At 28.5% G+C, this 19,031-nt stretch overlaps 1 protein-coding gene across 5 annotated transcripts in view; it reads right to left on the bottom strand.

Moving 5' to 3' along the window:
- Positions 1–11,162: 11,162 nt before the first annotated feature.
- Positions 11,163–19,031, bottom strand: part of LOC100214127 (F-box/LRR-repeat protein 20) — a 64,383-nt gene continuing 56,514 nt past the window's right edge. For all 5 annotated transcript variants that reach the window (XM_065807839.1, XM_065807840.1, XM_065807842.1 and 2 more), the window contains 2 exons: positions 17,744–17,863; positions 11,163–11,722 (listed from right to left, as the gene is read on the bottom strand). In XM_065807839.1, the coding sequence (XP_065663911.1) occupies positions 11,256–11,722; positions 17,744–17,863 (587 nt within the window). In that variant the 3' untranslated portion in view covers positions 11,163–11,255. The remainder of the gene's footprint in view (positions 11,723–17,743; positions 17,864–19,031) is intronic.

Genomic DNA, 19,031 nt, shown 5'->3' on the forward strand with positions numbered 1-19,031 from the left:
ACAGTAGTAATAACAATAATAATTATAATTATAATAATAACATTAGTAATTTGCAACAGTAGCAATAATAAAAATAATAATGTCAATTATAGAGATAATAATGCTTGACAATAACAATATGTGCATAGAAGTGGTCATTTGGGGAAGTGCTATAATGCATTAGGTAAACGTTCTATCCAACGTATTTTCTTCTCTTTGTCTCTGGGAAATCTATAAATTTTTTAAAACGATTTTAAATCGTTTGACTTCTTCAATCAAAGAAGTTAAATCATTGATCAATGATAACTTGTAGAACAGCAAAAAACACATTTTTCATAAACATAAACAAATTCCACCATTTTTATATTAGGCTAAATAAATAAACCAACATACGGTGCTATTTAATTTAATCTTTATAACTATAAAACCTCTTCATTTAATGTTTGCTACCCACTTAATTTAAAAAAAGTTTTATTAACGGAGAGTGGATATTTTACAGAATTTCTGTCTTTGCTACACAATTTTTTTTTTTTCTACAAGTTCTAGCTTGATGACTTTTAGTCACTACGTAAGACCTCCTTACTAATAAAAAGATTGCACGTAAATAGGGTCAATATATATAAAATTATCGGGGGTATGTATAGAGTTGTTTCAAAGTATGACAAATTGACTTTTGCTACACTTGCTACAGTCCATTTGCCATTTTATTTAACTCCAGTTCAATTTAAGTTGATACGCTGCGAAATGTTTGACATTCTTTTAAAAATTTATGGGCATGTGAGACAAAACCCGATAAAAACATGGGTTTTTCTGTGAAGCATTCCATTTTTAAAAAATGAAATATTTCCGTAACATAGTCAACTTGGCTCAGATACAGTTTTGAATAAATTTTTGAAGCGCAGCATTTTAATTACTGGTAACCTGCATATCTTATTTAAACTATTTTTCTCTTTTGTATGAAAAAAAAAATGTATGTAAAAAAAAAAAATAATAAAAAAAGAGAAAAAAGACTGACTGTAGCATTTGCTACACTTGCTACAGCCTGGATCCGCTGTATGGTTATTATTATGCGATGAAAAAAAATTCAATTTTTGAAACAAAATTGCTAATATTTAAGTTTTGAATCATCTAAATTCGGATTCTACGTTTAATTTTGATTTAAAAACAATCCTATTATTTTTTTGAAATAATTTTAAAAGAGGTCTTAAATTATTGGGGGGCATACCCATTAAGGAAAGTAAACTTTGCAAATCTCAAACTTTGTTTAGTATCTTAAACGTACTTAGTAGTTATGTTAAATTGCACATAAAAACATTAATAAATTATATTTATCACAAATGTGATTCTCGAAAAAAAATGTTTTTGGGTGTTAATATGCCGTCCCCAACCTCTGTAGCCCCCCACTCACTCCTCTGGGGTCCCGAATGAAAACCTAGTATAGCTTTTGAACGTTTGGAACTGAGTGCTTCAAAACAATTCTTGTATCAGATATCGGTAAAAAGTTTATCTGATCCGCAACTCCACAACTCATAAATTTTATTTATGAGTTGTGGATGTTGTTCTAATGACTAGTAAATGTTTATATATGTTTTTATTTATCCATTCAAGTGCTTTTGACTGGTGGGTGTGTATCCGTATATCCGTAGATGTCAGCCTCTTTAAGAACTGCGTCAAGTCTACTATAAATATATTTGCCGACGGCTTTCAAAAAGGCTAACACAACATGGAGTTTACCAAATCTAAAGATATAATTATTAAATACGTCATTATTTACCTTCAAATGTAAGGACTTAGAATATTGTTGTTAACCTAATGTTACAATAAAAAGGTGATTTAAAAGTCTCTCTTTGCGCTTTTACTCAGCATAACAAATAATATAGAACATCCTTTGCAGATGCGTCACTTGGATTTGATATACTATTTAAACGGCTAAAAAGCCTTGATCTTAAGGTTTTTCAGCTACCAATATTATTTTATTTCCGGTTTGAACAATCTTTATTTTATGAAGTGAACAACCACTTTCTGACATGCTATGCAAACCTTTTTTTTTATAAACTTGAACTTTTGAGCAAAGAGTTTTGGTTTTGGTTTCATAAAAGAATGTCATAGATTTCTACTGAGTTTTTATTATCTCATATTTTGCTTTTAAGGGTTATGAAAAGAGAAAAACATTTAGGTGCTCAGCTTAAAGCCTGTTTAGATTTCAAAAAGAATTTCTTGATTTTCTTTTGAGCAAGATGTAGCTGTACAATTTTTTATTTAGCGTGTTATTTTAATATATTGATACATTTTGATATATTATTGGCTATACCCAAGTTTTGTTTGTTGATAGCTATCAAAGTACAAGAGTAGATTTGAATACAGATGATGGTCAAAAGATCAAATTGCTCAAACAGGTTTTTTTTTTTTTTTTTTCCATTTCATTTAGTTGTACAAATATTTACAAGTTCCGTGTTTTATAATATATATAAAAATGGCAAGGACGAGAAGAAGACAGATTTGCCTTATCACCAGGTCCCTTTTTTTTTCTAGACATTTATATAAATACGTTGTAACTAAAATTAAAAATTAAAAATGAGAGAAAAAAGCAAAATGTTTTAAAGAAGTTTATATAAAATGCAAAATAGTTTAAGTCTTTCAAAGTTGTTTTTAATAAAAGTTAAAGAAGTAATTTATTCTCAATAACATGAAGATTAACTTACGGTCATGCAATGCTATATATATTCAAATTTCAAAGTTATTCATTAAAGTAAAATTTTAATAAATCATTCAAGAAAACCAAAACCAACAACAAAAAAAGAAAACATGAAAAATGAAAATATAAAGGTTAATTTATAATCAGAAGACACTATATATATACATATATATATATATATACATATATATATATATACATATATATATATACATATATATATATATATATATATATATATATATATATATATATATATATATATACATATATATATATATATACATATATACACATATACATATATACATACATATATATATATATATATATATATATATATATGTATATATATATATGTATATATATATATATATATATATATATATATATATATATATATATATATATATATATATATATATATATATGCATATATGTATATATATATAGATAGATATATGTATATATATATTAGGGCATGCCAAAAAAAAAATTTTTTGGTCGCGTTTTAAAAACCTATTCTATACATAAAAATAAGCAAAAATATGAATTTTCATTGTTCTATCTCAATTCTAGGTGCCAGAAGATGAAATCAAGATTTTACGAAAATACGCAAAAGTATGATGAAATTACATGAAGGATGGCAAAATAACAAGATTGCCATTTTGTGTTTAGTTTAAGATTACAATCACTACATGACATATCTATTATAAACTGTTAATAATTTTTTATAGCTTAATAGTTAAAAATAGTTAAAATAACATTAACTTTTTCAAAAGAAATGGGTCCAAAAAAGAAGAAAAATGTCCATGTAAGTGAAAGTGTCAGACGACTATTATATCTGTTAACAAACCCAATTTCACAGCTACCAAATACACAGCTTCCAACCAATGGTAGTATTTTAAGATATTATCAATATTTAATTTCAAGTAAAAAGAAAAGATTTATTAAAACACAAATTAACATTGCCTGTAAGAAGCAAAAAGGAACAAGGAACTTGGTGTGCAAAAGTAAGACATAACTGTAAAACATAAACATTTTTATTCCTAGATTAAAGAGGACTAAATAATTATTTTTTCAGGTGCAATAAATGTTAAATAAATAAAATATTTTTTAAAAATCTAAATTAGGTAGAGATTTTTGTGACCTTGAAACGCAATCAGACTGCTTGATTAGACAAATAGTCAACATTTGGACCAAAGCAGGATTTCAAGCATACATCATTTCAGAATATTCAATTCTTGACAAACTTCAAGCTCTACACAAGAAGTATCAACTTTTGAAAAAACGTGTTACCCTGAAAGATACCAAAGATACTAGAGAAAATATTAAGAATGAATTCATTTCAACAATGGAACAGTTGTTTGACATAGGCAAAGATAACTTAGAGCAACTGATAAGAAGTGACAAAATAACACCAAGAACACAAGCTGCTATTGAAGAAGACCTAAATTTCTATCTAGACCAGCAAACAGACAGGTAAGAGTATCAATTATATTGTAGCCTTTTTGTAAATTTCTCTATATTAATCAAATTGTTAGTAGCGCAGCTACTTTATGTAGGGCTTTCAGTCTGTCTGTCTTTCAGCTATCCATCTGTCTGTCCATTAGAGTAAGTTATTGCATTCTAATGTTATACATTTTTGTTTTAGGAAGTGGTTTATTTCTAAGCCAGATAAAGAGCTAGCTACCATCATTGAGAAACGACTAGAAAGGTATAAAAGACAAGAACAAATGAGAATGAAGTACCTAGAGGAGAAAGAAAGATGTAAATCAGCTCCCCCACCACTTGATGAAAGTGATGAAAACTTGACGCCAACTAAGAAAAGGTAAAACAAGTGTCATAATTACTTTAAAACTGTTAAAAAACTTACTTCTTAAAAATGAAATCCTAACTTATTTATGTAAATATTTTAGATACAAGTCTGGTCCAGCCAATTTGGATATGTTTGACTCAACTTTGACAGATCCAGATTTTGCTGTAGAAGAAGATTCATTCGAAGGTAGTGATGATGACTTTGAATATGGTGCTGCTCATAATAAAACCCCAAAAGTCTTACCTAAAGGCTCAATGCAAGTAAATAAAAAGATTACAAGAGAAGAATTGATGGCAGTAACTACACCTATTTGTGCTAGAGGGTTAATCAGCATTGAGTTACAAACCTGGCTGTTGTCGTCTGTTGTTAATTATCTGGGAGGAGATGTTAATCAGATGGGCATTTCTAAATCTAGTATTTCAAGAGAAAGAGCGAAAGTAATTGAACATCAAGGTAATTTTTAAAGGGACACCTAAAGAAAAAGTCTTTTATGCCAACTTTTTGCTAGTCAAAATTAAGTTTTTTTTTTCAAATCAAAAAGTTTTTCTTCAGATGCCATATTTCTTATCCTTGATTTTCTAATGTAAGTCTATTATAAATGAAAGTTATGATTAAAATCTTACTATACCTTTAAAGAGTGGAATATTTACCTAAAGATAAACCATCATAACAATAATATATTGTGTTAAAAATGATCTTTATTTAGGCAATACCATCAGAGAAAATTACAGAGAGACAATGGCTGGAAAACATCTTGTTCTCCACTTTGATGGCAAGCTGTTAAAACATTTAGATGAAAATACCTTGCAATCTGTTGTAAGAGATAGAGTTGCTGTCAGTGTTACTAGTCCTGAATTTGAGAATAAAAACGATCTCTTACTTGGTGTTTTACCTGCAGAGTCTGGCAAAGCTGTTGATGAAACAGAAATTATTCACAACTTACTTGAGTCCTTTGAAATATGCAATGAAATTTTCGCAATTGTTGCAGATACTACCAATGTTAACACAAGAGCCCATGGAGGAATTATAACCAGGTTGTGCTATATTTTGGGAAAACCTGTTCTCTGGCTGTTATGCAGACATCACATGTTTGAAATAGCAATACATAAGGCAATTGTAATTGTCCTTGGACCTACTGCTGCACCAGATAGACAGTTCTATAAAGATTTCAAGAAGGACTGGGAAGTATATCACGCCATAATTCAAAAAGCTAACCTGTCTGAGTTTAAGAAATTTGATGAGAAGAAGCTGGAAGTTGGATCTGAACTTCATAAACTTTACCTGGAAGCTCAGGAATATCTGAAGTTTGCTCTTAATCACGAAGTGTTTCCAAGAGATGATTATAATCATCTAGTTAAGTATGCTGCTTTTTATTTAAATGTCTCATCACCAAAGCTGAATGGTTTTAAAATTTATCAACCAGGAGCCAATCACAATGCTCGTTTCATGGCTGACAGTCTTTACAATTTAGCTATTGTTATGACATCAGGTATAATAGATTTTCTGCCTAAAGATCAGTTACCTCACCTGGAAAAGTCAGCTTTTATATGTGCAGTTTTTTATGCTCCATGGTATTTACGTTCATACAAAGCAGAATATGCTGTTAAGAATGATTTCCTGTCATTCAAGTCAGCTTATGTTATACAACAAGAGTTTGATGTCAAAATTGGCAATGCTTTTCTGAAATTTTTTCAGCAACACTCTTGGTACCTTGCCCCAAAGGTTGCTGTGTTAATACTGGCAGATCCAGATTTTGAAGAGAAGCTTGCAGTTCTAGACAAGCTGTTGACCTTTGAGGTACCAGATATCAACACTATTCCCAATGGTAAACCTGATGCTGTCCTAGTTTTATCAACCTCTGAGGTAACAGAGTTGATTACAGAGGAAAGTTGGGCTCTTTTCATTGTTCTAGGCATACAGGTATATATATATATAGGTATGTATATATATATTAGGGCATGCCAAAATATCACGATTTTCATTTTCTGAAAATCGTGATATTTTGGCATGCCCTAATATATATATACATACATACATACACACACATATATACATATACACACACATACACATATACACATATATATATATATACATATACATATATATATATATATATATATATATATATATATATATATATATATATATATATATATATATATATATATATATATATATATATATATATATTTATATATACATATTTACGTATATACACACACATACACCTACATACATTTTCATAATATAATTGAATATAATGTATATAATTAAAGACTTTTGACCTTTCCAGACAAACAAAGCATGCACTAATAGATAATTTTCAAATATAACATTTTTATAGATAGATTTAAAAAAAATTCTTTGTTTTTTCATTATTTAAAAGTAATAGTTTTAAGCTTTTGTTTAAACTGTTCAAGAGTTGTAAGTGTTTTAATATCATTACTAATTATCTTATTCCACACATTAGGTCCTCTAATAGTTATTGAGAACTTGGTTGACTCATATATAGTTTTGGGTTGTACAAAGTTGTTACTTGAATATTTAGTCATGTATTTGTGTTGAATTTTATTAAATAATGGTTTGAAGATATTTGGAATTGTATTATTATTAGTTTTATACATAAATATTAGCAGATGATATATATTTATTTGGTACAAGTTTGATATTTCTAGATTGTTAAACAATGGTCCAGAATGTGAAAAGCGGTGTGCATTTGATATTAATCTAATTGCATGTTTTTGTTAGCTAAATAGCTTTTTTGTCTTTGTCTTAATGGTGCTGAACCAGGCAATGTTTGCATAATTCAAATAGGAATGAATAAATGAGTAATATATGTATTTCAAACATGATTGATCTAAGTATGGTTTTGCTTTATAGAGTAATCCGATATTTTTAGAAATTTTATTTTCAATCATGTTTATGTGGTCTTTCCAATTTACGTTTTCATCTAGAATTACACCTTGAAATTTCATTGTACATTCTCTTTTTACGATGTTTTCTCCAATAATAAGTTTTGAAAGTGCAAGAGAGATTTTATCTTTTTTATGGAGGCGATGAAAAATAGCATAATTAGTTTTAGTTAAATTAATTGTAAGTTTAATAATATTTTACCATTCGGTTAGTTTTAGAAGTTCAATGTTGACCGTTTTAAATAATGTTGTTATATCACTGTGAGAATAAAATGAATTTGTGTCATCAGCAAATAAAATAGAATCTAGAATATTAGAAGCTTTGCTTAAATCATTAATATAGATTAATAATAAAAGTGGTCCTAATATACAAATCCCAATATATTCCTTGAGGAACGCCGCAAGTAATTGACATATTGTTAGTTTTTTCATTCCCGAATGAAATATATTGTTTTCTATTAGATAAGTAGCTTTTAAACCAAGGTATGTTTATATTTTTGATTCCGTAGTTTTTCTAATTTTTTAATTAAAACACTATGATCAACAGTGTCAAACGCCTTACTAAGATCTATGAAAACACCTAAAGTGAACTTGTTTTTGTCAAAACCTTGAAAAATAATCTGAATGAGATGAAGAATTGCATGATCAGTAGAGTGCCCTGTTTTGAAGCCAAATTGTTTGTTATAAAGAATATTATTTTTTTCTAAAAATGAGTATAATTTGTCATACATAATGCGTTCTAGTATTTTCGAGAAGCATGGAAGAATGGAAATAGGTCAATAGTTAGAAATATTAGTATCATCTCAAGACTTAAAAACTGGTATTACCCATGCAATTTTAAGTTTTTTTGGTAAGACTCCTTGTTTAAACGAAAGATTAAATATATGCAAAAGAACTTTTTTAATATAGAAAATACATTAAACTACAACATTACTACTAACATTATCAAATCCTTATGCTTTGTTTAATTTTAATGAACTCACAGCATCTAATAATACACTTTCAGTTAACTCAGCATTTTCCATAATTGAATTGCTAGGGATGCTAAATTTAAACGTGCATTGACAAACACCTCATTAAATGTTTTAGCAATTATAGATTCTATTGTAATATCTTGATGATGTTAGTTTAGTTTTTTTGGAAAACCATTTAGCTTAAGTGTTTTTTTTCCAATTACTTCTTTGATGACTTGCCACGTATCGCCTTTAGATTTTATTATTTTATTTGAATAGTATAACTTCTTTGAAAGCTTTATAATTGATTCAAAGTGACATTTATCTTTTTTATACCTTAATTCATTTTCATAAGTAATTTTTTTCAGAAACGCTTTATACAATCGTTTCTTTTGTTTTTGATGATTTTATTATTCCTGGTGTAATCCAACGGTTTATAAATGTTTTAGTCTTAATAATTTTTGTTACCGAGAAAGCTTTATCATAGTGTTTTTTGAATGTTCGAAGGAAACTGTTATAAGCAGTATCTGTGGTTTGAATTTGTAGAATTTCATTCCTGCTTTCAGAAAATAGAGAATTATTAAAAAGTTCCATAGAAATGTTTAGTAGGTTTGATTGGCTAGTAGGTTTGATTGGCTAGTAGGTTTGATTGACACGTAAGCTTAATTGACTTGGTTTGATTATGTTAGTTTAGACGAATAACCGTTTTTATGTTGCCGAACCTGATAACTTTACATTTTTTGCAGTTAAGTGTTATTTCCGTTACAACAAACCGTTTCTTTATAAGCACTAAAAACAGTTATATATATTCAGTTGCTGTATATTATAAATATATAGCACTAAAACTGTTGTTAAAAACTCATGAGATTACTTTGACTCTCTAAGGCTGCTCTGACTAGAGCTATTTCTCAGAGTTTTTGATTTCTAATTTGTTTTTTATATATTTTTCACACAATTAGACTCTTTAAGTAACAATCCTCAAATATTATTTGGAATCTAAAAACTGGCCATCATTACTAATTTAATGTCTCTGACCGTCAATACAGATTTAATACCTCTATTTCTACTACTGTTTTATTAACTTTTAAAAAAAGAAACTCTAATGTATAGAAGCGATGAGTCAAAGATTATTGGTCTGGCATGCTACTTTTCTCTATAAGCTTTCTTCATATTGTGTATCTGGGATAACTTTACAACTATTGAAACTTTTCCAGTTACCACAATAGTGAACTTATTTGATTAATTGTTCTAAATCGTTTCTAATCTATATTAATGACTTTCCTGAAAATTTTCTCTTCACAACTGCTTAAAAATTGGTTTTAATTGCAACTTCTTTTCAGCAATTGATAAGGGGCTGCTCATGGTTTTCAAGCCAACATAACTGTTGTTTACTTTCAATCATTAAATTTTCTCTTATCTCAATTTTGATAAAAATTTTATCTTAATTAAAAACAAAATACCTCAATATTGATTTTAATAAAAAACAACACTTTTACTCAGTCTTCTTAGATTATCTTTCACAACTGGCTTGCTTGTTTTAATTCTGTTTTGTTTAAATTTATTTAATCAATAAATAAATAAATTTAAGTCTTATAAATGTTCTTAATCTTCCTAAATTCTCAACTTTTTTTAATTATAAAAATTTTGTCACGAATTTGAATTATAAAAGCTTCATGTGTTTCAGTTTATCTTATACATTTTTTTTTTTAGAATGTATTCACTACCAAGAGCAGCACAACTTCTTATTTTTGTAATGCTTTGACACCTATTGATTCTTTAATACTAATTATGGATGAAGGGTTTACATGCTTTCCCAGGACAAAAGGTTCTTTATAATTTCTTCTTTAGAATAAAACTTTCTTTAGTTTTATTCTAAAGAAGAAATTATTTAGTTTCTATCGAGTTTGCATAGAAATAATTGAATTTTATAGAGTCTATGTTGATAAAACTTCTGGAAGTCTATAGAAAAGTCTATAAAATATTTAAGTCTGTTATATTTCTAGGCCTTCTAAAACTTTTTTTCTATAGAAATCATTATAAATTTAAAATGAAATCTAAGAGGTCTTCTGTTAAGTACGTACGTAGGTATAGCTTATTACTTTTTAACAAAACCATTGAACTTCTTGCGTTTTAAAATCGATATTAAGTTATGTAGCAGAAAAATGTTTAATTAACCAAAAATTTATTTGTTTTTAATACTTTGAAAAATTTATGCGTTGGTAAAGGAGGGAAAACTTTTAGGCGTACGAAGGCTGATTTTGTATTAAATAATGCGGATGTACGCAGAAGAGGGTCAGGGTTCTATGAAAGCATACACATGCTTAAAAGGGGGAGGGGATCCTGAATCAGTGGTTTTATTGCGTACGTACTTAATGGATGCCCCCTAAAGAAAAAAAATCTATCGACTATAGATTTTTTTTTTTTTACATGCAGAAATTTTATGGAATACTAAAAAATTTAAAATCTAATTGAAAATAGAATGAGGTCTATAAATAACATATTACGATCATAAGTTAAAAAACATTTCTGAATTTTCGCTGAAGAAAGACTAAAACTATATATAGAGGCTATATCAAGATTATTTTTATGCATGTTTTTTTTATAAATCTGTCAATCATAAAACAATATTGTTTCAGCATGTTTAATTTATTATAATGTATCATTGCAGGCATGAGTTTTTAGTTTGCAAGTAAAAAAATTTGTTGTAAAAATTTAAATTCATAAGATTATCGCAAAACAAACGCCCGCCGCAAAATCTTATCCCCCCAAAAATACACCCTTTGAACTATTAATTGAAAGTCTTTCAATAAACAAATTTTTTTCATAAAAAACAACTTATGATTTAATAACAAGTCTATTGTTTTTTGGTTAACCTATAAATTAAAATAATAAAATTAACCAAGTAGCTCGTTAAAACCATCATCACACATTAGTGCATATTCATCTTCGTCAAAAACGTCGTAATTTTTAAATGAGTCTGTTGGGATCTCCCACACCCTATGCTCGTCCACCTCAGCATCCCAATCTTCCACGTCACTTTCTTTTTTGGTGTCATTTTTAGACTCGCTCTTTATTGATTTATTTTGATTTATATAACTATCGATGACGTTTGAACTTTGAACTAGAGCTAACTCTTCACAAACCTTATCATTTTTGATTGAAATAGCATTTTGCGCCAACATCGGTGTTAAACTTTGAGGTTTTTCAATTACCCATAAAGGCTCTCCGTATTCGTCGATATTAGAAACAGGAGAGGTAATGTTAAAATTTAAAGATGGTTCAATAGTAACAATCTTTTCCAACTCTTTTTCTTCTTCTTCGTCACCGTCATCTTCTTCATCTGATTCAGGAAAAAATGGCGCTAGATTTGTAAAAAATTAGGAAACAAATAAATTCATTTTTTTCTAGCCAAAATTTAAAAAAAAAAAAGTGTTGTTAATAGTTTACTTTCGTGAGCTTTATACCAGAAGTGATGGGAAAAAAAGAGACGGGAGTGGTAGGAGTAAAATGGGTAGGTGGGAATAAAAGGGTGGGTGGGAATGAAAAGAATGGGTAGGAATGAAATGTGTTAGTAGGTGGGAATTTAAGTTCAGATCTAAGAGATGGCGGAATTTTCTAATTTCAAAATATCCTCGGCCTGTAATTAAAACCTCGTAAATCCAAATTAATTTTTTTTACAGTAGACGCATAAAAAAATTTAATTATAGTCTGACTTGCGGTCAAATGCACATCTTTTCTCAATAAGAATTAATATACTTATATAATTTTTATACTGTGGTGAGGAATAAATCAAAAGTTCATTTTCGACAAGTCGAGATTTACAAGATTTTTTTTATAGTTCGATGATTTTAAAATCTTATTAAATTAATAATTTTTATTTTAATCCGTGACTGATAATATATTTTCTAAAATTTTAAACCAGTTTACACTGTTTTTTTCTCAGTTTTGAGATATAATTTTTTAAATATTCTTTACAGAATTGTCAGATCAACAGAATGTAGTCAAAATTTTTATATTCTCTACAGAATAGTTAGAGCAACAGATTATTTGCTAGAAAAAATCTATTGGGGTAGAAACAACTTATTGATCACTTTTAATGGACAAAATCAATAAATAATTAAATATTAGGTCTTTATTTACTAATTTTGGCATGAGTACTAATATAAGATCTGCGTTTCTCATGAAAGTGATAACTTTAGATTTGGTTGCTATGGATACTTAATTTTGCTTAGCAACAACCTACTTTTAGTAGTTGCAGATGTTTTATGTGTGCTATATATACTATAATTAGTTTGTGCATTAATATGAGGTTGGTCTTCTTATGAGAGGGATATTTGGTTGTTACGGATACCTAACTTTATGGATACCTAAATTGCATAGCAACAACCTATATTGATAGTTGCAGATTTTTTACGAATGCTATATTCACTAAATTTGGTATGAGCACCAATGCGAGGTCGCACTTTATATAAAAGTCATAATTTTTTTGTTTAGTTGCTATGGATACCTATATTGCTTAAAAACCAGATACTTTTCTTAGTTATACACAGATAAATAGATTTTTTAATAAATTTTTATCGGATTTTTAACCGTCCTATTTTAAATAACTATTAAATATTAAATATTTAGATAAATAATTATAGGTAAAGAAATAGGTCATTAATAAAACATACAAATATGTATAAAATAAAAAATTTCACGGGACCCAAGTAGTTTGTGTACGTACACAACCTGAAATATCATTAAAGTCAATGACTGAAAATGTTGGGCAACTAAGTACAACTCGTTCCTATTGGTGTCCAACATTTTCAGTCATTGACTTTATTGATATTTCAGGTTGTGTACGTACACAAACTACTTAGGTCTAGAAGTGCGCCGAGATATAACATGTCGCGAAAAAAACGTGTTTTTCGCGACATGTTTTTGAAAAACATGCCGTCGACCGAAAGAAATAAAACGTTTTATTCGATAAAAGCTTTTTGTCAATATGGGATGTTACTATGTTTCTTTAGAAGAGTTTTTCGATTTTATTTTGTTTTTTGGACTCTTAGTTCTTTATAATCATTTGTATTTCATATATAACTGAAAATAAAAATTATTCATTTTTCTCAATAAAGATGCCTTGTAAAGCAGACAAAGCCAAGAAGCTTTTTCTAAAAACCTTAGGTGAAACAACCAACTCATACAGTTGCAAATATTGTGGAAAAGGTTATTCAAAGAATACACATAATTTACTTGTTCATGTTCATAAGGGCAGCAGATTACCAGAAGAGTCGAGAAAGAAAAATAGCAGGAAAAAAAACACAAATAAAAACTGATAAAGCTACAGTTAAGCGGTTTAAAATAATTCTATTTTTTCACTAGTTGCGCCTTTGTCAGTGAAGGCTTTTTAAACATTAGGAATATTAATTGAAATAATAAAAGAAAAAAAATTGCTGCCCCATTCCAAATCCTCAGTCGACATAACGGCACTTCTTTGTAGCACAAGACTATAAGACAGTTGATGTAGCAAAACTACCTTGTAGCAGCAGGCTATAAGATAGTTGATGTAGCAGCACTTCTTTGTAGCAGCATGCTATAAGATAGTCAATGAATATACCAGGCTTGTGGTACCAAGCTGGAGCCATGGAGCCGGAGCTCCACCAAAAGGTTAAAAGGTATGTTTAAAGTTAAAAACTAAGGCAAGCTACATATATGACTTGTTATTGCGCTTGGCCTAAGTGTTGTTGATTTAATAATTATAATGCGAAAAACATGTGTCTTTTGAAAGGAATGAAACAAGAAAGCAAGTTAAATAAAATGTTGTAATAAGAAATCATAATTTATGTCGACAGTCAGAGTCTGAAGCAAATCACAAACTTTTTTTGGGAGTTGAGATTTTGAATTTTGAGAATTTTACCACATGATGCTGCTGATTATTGGGTCTGATGAGCAAAAAAGTTGGCATAATAAATCATAGTTTGTTTTTGAACGACTGGATTTGTGTGTGTAGTTTTCTTGGAAATGCTTAAAATCCTTTTTTCGTGCTTCCTGTGGCTCCTCAGAGAACATCCCAATAGGCAAGGCCATTCTCCTTACAACCTCATGCCCGTTAAGTAATATTTTGTGCAAACTTTGTGGCATATAATACAACGGGTAGTTCTGTACAACAAGGGCATCAATCATGTAATTACAAAAGCTAAGTTAGCTACAGCTCAGTATAGTAACAATATTTACAAAAAAAAGTTTACCTCAAGGCAGTTCTTTTGAAATGCATCTGCATTAATTGCCAGAGCTGACATGCAACTTATTCAGCAGTAGTACATCCAGCTTTAAAATTTCAGCCACAATACTTTCAGATTGGAAAAAATGAATAGCTGTATTTCCATCATTGGATGTCAGAGAACCACCAGATCTGGGCACATTAATAATTAACTCATTAATTCAAATTAATTCTTTTTTTGTTTGTCATCACAGATAACTTTTCTTTTGTGCTACGCATCCACACCTTTGGTTATTGAAATTTGTAGGCAAAATAAAGACCATTGTTCAAATCCATGCATGTAATGCTGACAAGCCATATTGTAGACCAGAGTAGTTTGAATTTTTATTTTTTGCTACCATTTTTTCTATATTGTTAATCTCTTTTGGTGTGCTAACACACACTTTGCAGAACTCTGACGCATTGGTCTCAAATGATAGATCAAATGAATTAATTACTTCTTCTTGCAACAGGCACAAACGAGAGGCTGTATGATCTAAAAGCGCTTGAAGATTTACTTCAACTCAATAGTCTGACACTACAGTTTTGATTTCTAGTGGCATACAGTTTTTTTTTAAACCTCTTAGAGAATTGTTGAATTAATTCAACAACACTTAGGCCAAGCACAATAACAAGTCATATATGTAGCTTGCCTTAGTTTTTAAGTTGAACAAATGTTGGACCCAACAGTCATGGCTTCATTTCTTAGTATTTGGTAGTCCTGCTTTGTTAACTTATAATCCAGTAAAATAACTAAAGCTTTGCAAGAGAATATGGTGTTACCAATAAGCAAGACCTATCTGACTCAGCTTAGAGCATTTGACCTAGAAGTTGCGCATCTGTTGGCCTTTCTTCTTTTATGCTTGGTTTTTGTGCTGGAATTTCAAAATTGTACTTTTGGCTTTCCCATGAAACTGGAAGTAACTGGGGGCAGTGATAGTGATATTGGATCTTTTTTGTCTACAGCAATATAATTCTCATTTAACCAATCCATGAACTTTTTTTCAAATACTTATTGAATGCTATTATTGAATGCAATTCTCCATTTTTTTTATATAACTTTTGGTGAACTCATTTAATTAATGATACAAGACATATCTACTTTTAGTTATATAACTGATACAAGACACACTTTTAGTTTGTAACTTAAATAGCTTAAAAGTTGTTCACAAGCTTTAAAAAGTTCATGAGTTAAAAATGCTTATATTATTTTCACGTAAAAATATTTGAATATCTAATTTTGTAATCACCATGTCTGAAAATATTAACAAAAAAATAATTTTTAATTATAAAATAAAATTGTTATGCCTATTCTACTATTCCAACTTAAAATAACAAAATATTTAATAAATATTCATTTATTCCAACTTAAAATAACAAAATATTTAATAAATATTCATTTATTACAACTTAAAATAACAAAATATTTAATAAATATTCATTTATTACAACTTAAAATAACAAAAATATCCAAAACTGTGGCTAGGTATTACCTTTTAAATGTTAAAATGTAATGAAATAACAATCAATACTGTTGTTATGCAAAAATAATTTAAAAAATTAGATGACCATAGCAACCAAATAAAAATATGACTTCCATAAGAAGTGTGAATCTCATTTTAATACACACATCTAATATAGTGTACATAATATGAATAAAAAACTGTTAAAATATTAATGTAAAAATTAATATTTTAACATAGCTTGAATATGTCTGTCTACGTTCATAAAACTAATGGTTTTAACTTCCTTACATGTTAAAGAACAGATTATGAACCACTCACCTGCTAACCTGCCCCAAAAAAGATGCATTTGTCACATTAAAGTAATAAACTTTTATATTATACCTAATCTAATATACATTTATTACACCTTAAAATGATATTAGCATCCATAACTGTGGCTAGTGGCCACACTAACTTTACTTGTGGCTAAGTATTACCCTTTTATAAGTTAAATTGTAATCAAATAGCAATCTATTTTGTTATGCAAAAGTAATTGAATAAAACTGTGTAACAATGTAAACAAAGTTATAAAATTTTACTTCAACTTTTCACCAAATTATTACAAAGCCATTCAAGATGATTATTTAACAACAAATAAAATAATTCTAGAACTTTAATTAGATATACATATATATAGAACATTGTATATCATTTTTAGACAGATTATACCATTTCAAAATTTTGACTTGAATTCATAGCTGGCCCACTGTGTTGTGTTAGACACAACTTATTGGCCTAAAAACAACTTATTGGGGTTGAATCAACTTATTGTGTTACAAACAATTTATCGTGGTAGAAACAACTTATTGTGTTAAAAACAACTTATTGTGCTAGAAATAACTTATTGTGTTACAAACAATTTATCGTGGTAGAAACAACTTATTGTGCTAGAAACAACTTATTGTGTTACAAACAATTTATCGTGGTAGAAACAACTTATTGTGCTAGAAACAACTTATTATGATTAAGTCCTTTGGAGGCGTTTTTTTCTTGAGTTCAACTTTTGTTTAGGTTATTATTATTATACTCATTTTAACAATTCTATGCACCCTAGTCCAAACTTATTATTAAACTCACATCCATACTTTTTATGACACCCACATCTATTCCTTCAATGTGAAAAGTATATTTTCATAATATTTACTCTTATATTATATTTATTAAACAACAAACACTTTTACACTTAATTGTTTATAAACTTGTATGTGGTAATATCAGAATTCTTAGTGTAGTTTCCAAAAAAGGAAACTAAATTTAACATTAGTATGGATTGTAAAATATTTATTTAGTAACAATTGTTATATTACAACCTTTTAAAATTAGTAATAATATCCTCTAAGATTTTAAAAACAGAAATAACATCATCTAAGGTTTAAAAATAGTAAGAATAGATCTTAGATTGAAAAGTTTTAAAGAAAATATCTGAAAGATATTGTTGCTAATGACAATCATATTTTTCAGATATTGTTGCCATTGGCAAAAAAAACTATCAGATATACTCTACAAAAGATTTTAACAAGAAAATCAACAAAAAACAGAAAATCAGCCGTATAAAAAAGATCCTTTATATACTTGAAAAAGCACCTAAGTATATACCAAAAATTATAAATTAAAATTCTCTATAAAAAAATCACACCTGCAGAGGTTGGGTCTCTATCATTTCTTAACATTCCATTACTCAAACAAATGAGACTTGCTTTACAACAGACTAGCTTTTGACAAAGAGCAGCTGCCCCATTTTCAGTTACCCCAGTTCCTAAATAAGAAAGTAACCAAACATTGGTGATGTACCGATGACAAAGGCCGATTGTGATAATAATAGGTTTAAATGTATTTCTATAAGGATATTATAATAGTATCAAGGATGTAAAATATATATAAAACATGTACCTATACATCAGCAGTGACTCAACCTACTAGCCTATGTTATTGGTAACCAGCAACCAATAAATTGGCCAATGGCATTGGTTGATTAATCAGCATTGGCTCATGCATTGGCATTGGCTAATAACCCAAACCAAACTGATGCATAGGTGCACTTTATATATGCAAATTGCATACCTAATATTAATGTATTAACTTTATATGCATACATTAAACCCTATCATTAGCCACAATCAGCCTTTGCTATTGGTACATCACTACCAAACATTAAAGTGTTTATTTCAAAAAAGAACTTAATACAATTTCAGTGACTCAAACACAATACCATAAAACAATTTATTATATATTATTTATGTAATAGACTATATATATACATATATATGTAATAGATTTATGTAACAAAAGTAGAACTAAAAGACAGCGGTCAGCCACGCAACAAGCAAAAAACTTTTTTTTTAGTTTAAATTTTGAATTGATTTTTCTCTTAAATTATCATTTATTTTTTCATAAAAACTTTTTTTCTATAACAGTAATTTTTAAATTGTTTGTAGCAATGGCCAAGTTGTTAGCCCAAGAAATTATATATTTTTCTGTTAAAACATTTTTTCTGTCAACACATTTTACAGTGGCTCCAATTCCATCCACAACTCCTTTTCCATCCATTGCAGCAAAAAAAGTGCAATTGCATTTTAATTGAATGCTTTTCTTCTAAAATTTTCATTGATAATGAAATATACTTGAATTGAAATGTTGCGTTGTTACTGAAAATATGAACTTCTGTAATATTGTCTGATAGAAGCTCGATAATTTTATTTATGTTTGGAACTACAGATAATTTTGATCACTTTATTTTATATTTAGCCTTATTTAAATCGCTGATTCTATATTTAATTTAAATATGGATGATCGACTGCTTTTGACATTATTATGAATATTAAACTCTGCAGGCATTTCTTTCATATGTGATAATAAAGCTGCAATTATTCCTTCTTTGTTAGCTTTTTCTATGTTAATATACAATTTTGCTTGAGGTTTCTGCC

Source organism: Hydra vulgaris, chromosome 10 (genome assembly GCF_038396675.1).
Source record: "Hydra vulgaris chromosome 10, alternate assembly HydraT2T_AEP".
Classification (NCBI taxonomy): domain Eukaryota; kingdom Metazoa; phylum Cnidaria; class Hydrozoa; order Anthoathecata; family Hydridae; genus Hydra; species Hydra vulgaris.